General features: G+C 39.6%; 1 protein-coding gene across 1 annotated transcript in view; it reads right to left on the bottom strand.

Annotated features, from left to right (window-relative positions):
* Window positions 1–6,843, bottom strand: part of LOC112409775 (rab proteins geranylgeranyltransferase component A 1-like) — a gene marked incomplete at both ends in the record, with an annotated part of 115,704 nt that overhangs the window by 61,482 nt on the left and 47,379 nt on the right. The window contains one exon of the mRNA XM_024760080.1: window positions 915–1,302. Coding sequence (XP_024615848.1) covers window positions 915–1,302 — 388 coding nt within the window. The remainder of the gene's footprint in view (window positions 1–914; window positions 1,303–6,843) is intronic.

Raw genomic sequence — 6,843 nt, forward strand, 5'->3', positions numbered from 1 at the left:
TATCAGCAGTATGAGGATGTGTGATTGGATCAGCAAAATGTGAGGAGCATTAGTCCCTCTCTTTATAACCTGGAACTTCAGGAGAGCACATTAAATAGAAAAGCCTAGTTTTGAGGCAAGTCTGATGTTATTCACCACCCTCTCCTATTTCTTTTCAATTTCTCATTTGCCCTCAACTTACGGTATTTGGTATGTTTCTTTCTACTTTCACCCAGCCCTATACTGTAACCCTTTAAGGCCATTACCTTTTATGTTACTGGTTTTCTATGCTTTTGCACTAAATTAGCCTTGCTTCCCATAAACCCAGTACAACACTATATCCTCCTAAGACTCAGGAACCTCTTCTGAAGTCATACTGACCTAACATTAGAGGTAAGGATAGAAAAATAACTGAAGTAAATAGCATTCTTACCAATCTCCCTGCCCCCACTACTATTAAATTATCCTCCAAAGTCCTCACACCTGAACCAATAATTTTCAAAAATGCATTGTTTTTTTCAAAATGTTCATCATCATATAGATGTTAAAATAGTTACTATATAAACAAGGGCTAAACAAAAATTCATTTAATAGATTGACTATAAATAACATGGATCTGTAATTAGGTTCATTAGACTTTTTTCTTGATAGAATTCATAGTGCCCATGCAGTAGGAGGAGAATATTAGGGTGGAATACGTGTTCCAATACAGAGGTATCCTTGATATAGTACTGAGCATTCTTAATGTGTTTTAACTATGTTTAAAGAATATTTTAATGGAGCTATAAACTTCAGATACTATCTCTTTATAAAGTAAATGTTCTACATTTCAGAGAATAAAATTATTAAAATTGGGTTTATGGACCCGGATGCTATTTTCAATCAATTAAAATTTAGTATTGTTCTATGAAAAGATGGGTAAAACTGGTACTTACCTTTGACACCAAATCAATATTAAATCTCCTGCCTTCTTTAATAATTTGCGAGTAAGTAATCCTATTTGTCTTTGGTTGCTCTGCAGTTTCTTCGGCCATAGGCACATTTTCACTTGTTTCCTTTTCTGAAGTTGAGGGCACAGAAGATTTATCATCACAATGGATTTCTTTCTCCCCTGTCGCTTCAAAATCATTTACTTCTAGGGCACTCTCTGGATCACTGCTTGGAGTGTGTTCTGTGGGTATTTCACAGCTTGCAGTACTTAATGACTGATCTTCTGTAGGCGGGCAGGCAGAATCTGCAGCTTCTGTGGAGTTCGCAGATGTCACAGAAGCGTGATTTTTCTGCAGTGCACCAGCTTCTTCGACATCTTCATGCAAATCCTGACTAATGAGAAATTATAATAATAATCCACACCAGGCTTTTGATAATTATACTTGTCTACCTTTTTGTATTATTTTAACTTTCAGTGACAATTTTTATTTCTTTACCTCATTTATCTTGGATGCATTGCTTTATGTGAGACACACACATTAAACATTCATCTGTTAAGGTTTCAATACGATATGAAACATACTTAAGATCTGAAAAATATACATAAAGATTTCAGGGTTTAGCAGACCATGCCGTGTGTGTGTGTGTGTGTATTTTTTTTTTTTTTTTTGGGGAAAAGCAGTTTCTTATTTTTTTTTTTAATTTTTATTTTTTTTTGGGGTATAGTTGATTTACAATATTGCATTAGTTTCAGGTATACAGCAAAGTGATTCAGTTATATATATACATATATCCATTCTTTTTCAGATTTTTTTCCCATATAGGTTATTACAGAATATTGAGTTCCCTGTGCTATACAGTAGGTCCTTGTTGATTACCTATTTTATATATAGTAGTGTGTATGTTAATCACATGTATATTTTTGAGAATTTAAGGCAGACAGGGGAACTGCATTTTAGAAACAAATCAACAAAGTGCTTACAAGTACATCCCTCAGAATAAAAAGATCGAGGTTCAGAGCCTCACCCTAGGACTAAATAATTCTGTGAATGTAGACAAGTTGTTTATCCTCTCTGACCTAAATTATCCATCTATATCATAGGGATAATACCACCTACCTCACAAGGTTGTTTTGGAGATTAAATGAAGTATCACATGCAAAGAACCTGACACAGTGCCTGGCACACAGTAAATGCTCAACAGTGGTAATTACTGTTGAGCAAAGATTATTATTCAGATTATTACTGTAGTGTGACAGAGCTAGAAAAAAACTTCTGTGAAAGTGTAAGTTGGCTTATCACAATGTGGTATCAAACAGGATCTTTCTGAATTCTTTCCTGCTGTACTTTGTTTTGTTAGTGTCTATTACTTTCCTGGAAGCGCCACTTCCAAAGTTACTACTAGAGTGAACTTTCTCAGTCCATTATTGCCTTGATTGACACAACAGGCTCCCGTTTGCTGTGCCTGCATCATGTATCTCTCCATGATGTTTTATCCTCCACAGAACCTATGTTTTCACTGAGTTGCCCTACTGCTCAACACTAAAAATGCCTTGTACATGACAGGCTGTGGGAAGTAAACATCTGCTAACTGATTGCTCAAGAACTAACAGCAGTTCTTTCTCATATTGAATCTCAACCCTACCCCACAAAATCTTCCTCTTCCAGTCTCTAAACCAAATCACCTTCTTTATCAACTATCTTCTTTGTCTCATCTCTCCTACTTTCTGAAATGGCATCTCTAACTCCTAATTTATCAACTCAAATCTCCATGATTTGGCCCATGTTAATTGCTTCTTCTGGGCTATTCTTCCCACTTCCTGTAATATCACAATTCCCTCATCCCCAAACATAATCACATACTTCACCAATCAACACATTTTAAGAAAAAGTTTAAATTTCACTTCCAGGAAGTCTTCCTTAACCCAACCACACTCATCATTCTGTTACTCCATGCCCCACAGTACACACATGCAGTTTACCTTGCATTTATTTATCAGTTCCTTGTTAATAGCCTTTTGGCTGTCCCATATATACTTTATCTTCAACTAGACTTTATTTTCCTTGAGGGAAGACCCTAACATCTTCTCTTGAGTGCACCTCACAACACTTACTGCACTGCTCTATAGATGTGGTATTTAATAAATACTTGATGAATAAATGGTTTATACATGCAAAAGATGGAAGTATAAATATACATTTATATAAAAATTATAAATACATATTTATAAATATACATATTTAAATATGAAACAAACATTTGTATTATAGAAAACACATAAAACTAGGACAGTAAAAAACAATAAACTTTACATTCAAAAGTTTGTGGGGAGGAGCTTCAAGATGGCAGAAGAGTAAGACATGGAGATCACCTTCCTACCCACAAGTACATCAGAACTACATCTATATGTGGAACAACTCCTACAGAACACCTACTAAACACTGGCAGAAGACCTCAGACCTCCCAAAAGGCAAGAAACTCCCCATGTACCTAGGTAGGGCAAAAGAAAAAAGAAAAAACAGAGACAAAAGAATAGGGATGGGACCTGCACCAGTGGGAGGGAGCCGTGAAGGAGGAAAGGTTTCCACATACTAGAAGCCCCTTCGCGGGCGGAGACTGTGGGTGGCAGAGGGGGGAAGCTTCGGAGCCGCGGAAGAGAGTGCAGCAACAGGGCTGCGGAGGGCAAAGCCGAGAGATTCCCCCACGGAGGATCAGTGCCAAACAGCACTCACCAGCCCAAGAGGCTTGTCTGCTCACCTGCCGGGGCGGGCTCGGGCTGGGAGATGAGGCTCAGGCTTTGGAGGTTGGAGGTCGGATCCCAGGGAGAGGACTGGGGCTGGCTGCGTGAACACAGCCTAAAGGGGTCTACCAGACCACAGCTAGCCGGGAGGGAGTCCGGGAAAAAGTCTGGCGCTGCTGAAGAGGCAAGAGACTTTTTCTTGCCTCTTTGCTTCCTAGTGCACAAGGACAGGGGATTAAGAGCGCCACTTAAAGGAGCTCCAGAGACGGGCGCGAGCTGCTGCTATCAGCGCAGATCCCTGAGATGGGCATGAGACGAGAAGGCTGCTGCTGCAGCCACCAAGAAGCCTGTGTGCATGCACAGGTCACTATCCCCACCTCTCCTCCCGGGAGCCTGTGCAACCCGCCACTGCCAGGGTCCAGTGATCCAGGGACAACTTCCCTGGGAGAACACACGATGCACCTCAGGCTGGTGCAACGTCATGCCAGCTTCTGCCGCCACAGGTTCGCCCTGCACACCGTACCCCTCTGTCCCCCTGGCCTGAATGAGACGGAGCCCCAGAATCAGCTGCTCCTTTAACCCAGTCCTGTCTGGGCGAAGAACAGACACCCTCAGGCGACCTACATGCAGAGGTGGGGCCAAATCCAAAGCTGAACCCCTGGGAGCTGTATGAACAAAGAAGAGAAAGGGAAATTTCTCTCAGCAGCCTCAGGAACAGCGGATTAAATCTCCACAATCAACTTGATGTACCCTGCATGTGTAGAAAACCTGAATAGACAACGAATCATCCAAAATTGAGGAGGTGGACTTTGGGAGCAACGATATATATAATTTTTTCCCTTTTTCTCTTCTTGTGAGTGTGTATCTGTTTGCTTCTGTGTGTGATCTGTGTCTGTATAGCCTGTCTTCCCTTTTTTTATTACTTAAAAATACTTTTTTTACTAATTTTTTTTTTATTTTAATGACTTTATTATATTTTATTGTACTTTATTTTATCTTCTTTCTTTTCTTCTCCTCCCTTTTATCCTGAGCTGTGTGGATGACAAACTCTTGGTGCTCCAGTCAGGCGTCAGGGCTGTGCCTCTGAGGTGTGAGGGCCAAGTTCAGGACACTGGTCCACAAGAGACCTCACAGCTCCACGTAATATCAAACGGAGAAAATCTCCCAGAGACCTCCATTTCAACACCAAGCCAGCTCCACTTAATGACCAGCAAGTTTCCGTGCTGAACACCCTATGCCAAACAACTAGCAAGACAGAAACACAACCGCATCCATTAGCAGAGAGGCTGCATAAAAACATAACAAGGCCACAGACACCCCAAAACACATCAACAGATGTGGACCTGCCCACCAGAAAGACAAGATCCAGCTTCCTCCACTAGAACACAGGCACCAATCCCTTCAACCAGGAAGCCTACACAACCCACTGAACCAACCTTAGCCACTGGGGACACACACCAAAAACAATGGGAACCATGAACCTGAAGCTGGTGAAAAGGAGACCCCAAACACAGGAAGAAAAGCAAAATAAGAAGACAGAAGAAAACACAGCAGATGAAGGAGCAAGAAAAAACCCCACCAGACCTAACAAATGAAGAGGAAATAGGCAGTCTACCTGTAAAAGAATTCAGAATAATGATAGTAAAGATGATCCAAAATCTTGGAAATAGAATAGAAAAAATATCCGGAAACAACAGAAAACACCTTTTTCTCAAGTGCTCATGGAACATTCTCCAGGATAGATCATATCTTAGGTCACAAATCACGCCTTGATAAATTTAAGAAACTTGAAATTGTATGAAGTACCTTTTCCAACCACAATGCTATGAGGCAAGATACCAATTACAGGAAAAAAACTGTAAAAAATACAAACACATCGATGATAAACAATACACTACTTAATAAGCAAGTGATCACTGAAGAATTCAAAGAGGAAATCAAAAAATACCTAGAAACAAATGACAATGAAAACACAAGGACCAAAAACTTATGGGATGCAGCAAAAGCAGCTCTAAGAGGGAAGTTCATAGCAATACAATCCTACCTTATGAAACAGGAAACACCTCAAATAAACAACCTAAACTTACACTTAAGCAATTAGAGAAAGAAGAACAAAAAACCCCAAAGTTAGCAGAAAGAAAGAAATCATAAAGATCAGATCAGAAATAAATGAGAATGAAATGAAGGAAACGGTAGCAAAGATTAATAAAACTAAAAGCTACTCCTTTGAGAACATAAACAAACTTGATAAACCATTAGCCAGACTCATCAAGGAAAAAAGGAACAAGACTCAAATCAACAGAATTAGAAGTGAAAAAGGAGAAGTAACAACTGACACTAGAGAAATACAAACGATCATGAGAAATTACTACAAGCAACTATATGCCAATCAAATGGCCAATCTGGAAGAAATGGACAAATTCTTAGAAAGGCACAACCTTCCGAGAGTGAACCAGGAAGAAACAGAAAATATGAACAGACCAATTACAAACACTGAAATTGAAACTGTGATTAAAAATCTTCCAACATACAAAAGCCCAAGACCAGATGGCTTCACAGGCGACTTGTATCAAACATTTACAGTACAACTAACACCTATCCTTCTCAAACTCTTCCAAAATATAGCACAGTGAGGAACGCTCCCAAACTCATTCTATGAGGCCACCATCACCCTGATACCAAAACCACTAAGATGTCACAAAGAAAGAAAACTACAGGCCAATATCACTGATGAACATAGATGCAAAAATCCTCAACAAAATACTAGCAAACAGAATCCAACAGCACATTAAAAGGATCATACACCATGATGAAGTGGGGTTTATCCCAGGAATGCAATGATTCTTCAATATACGCAAATCAATCAATGTGATACACCATATTAACAAACTGAAAGAGAAAAACCATATGATCATCTCAATAGATGCAGAGAAAGCTTTCGACAACATTCAACACACATTTATAATAAAAACCCTGCTGAAAGTAGCCATAGAGGGAACTTTCCTCAACCTAATAAAGGCCATATATGACAAACCCACAGCCAATATCGTCCTCAATGGTGAATAACTGAAACCGTTTCCAGTAAGATCAGGAAAAAGACAAGGTTGCCCACTCTCACCACTATTACTCAACATAGTTTTGGAAGTTTTAGCAGCAGCAATCAGAGAAGAAAAGGAAATAAAAGGAATCCAAAT

The sequence above is a fragment of the Neophocaena asiaeorientalis genome, unplaced genomic scaffold, assembly GCF_003031525.2.
Source record: "Neophocaena asiaeorientalis asiaeorientalis breed wild unplaced genomic scaffold, Neophocaena_asiaeorientalis_V1.1 scaffold1658, whole genome shotgun sequence".
Taxonomy (NCBI): domain Eukaryota; kingdom Metazoa; phylum Chordata; class Mammalia; order Artiodactyla; family Phocoenidae; genus Neophocaena; species Neophocaena asiaeorientalis.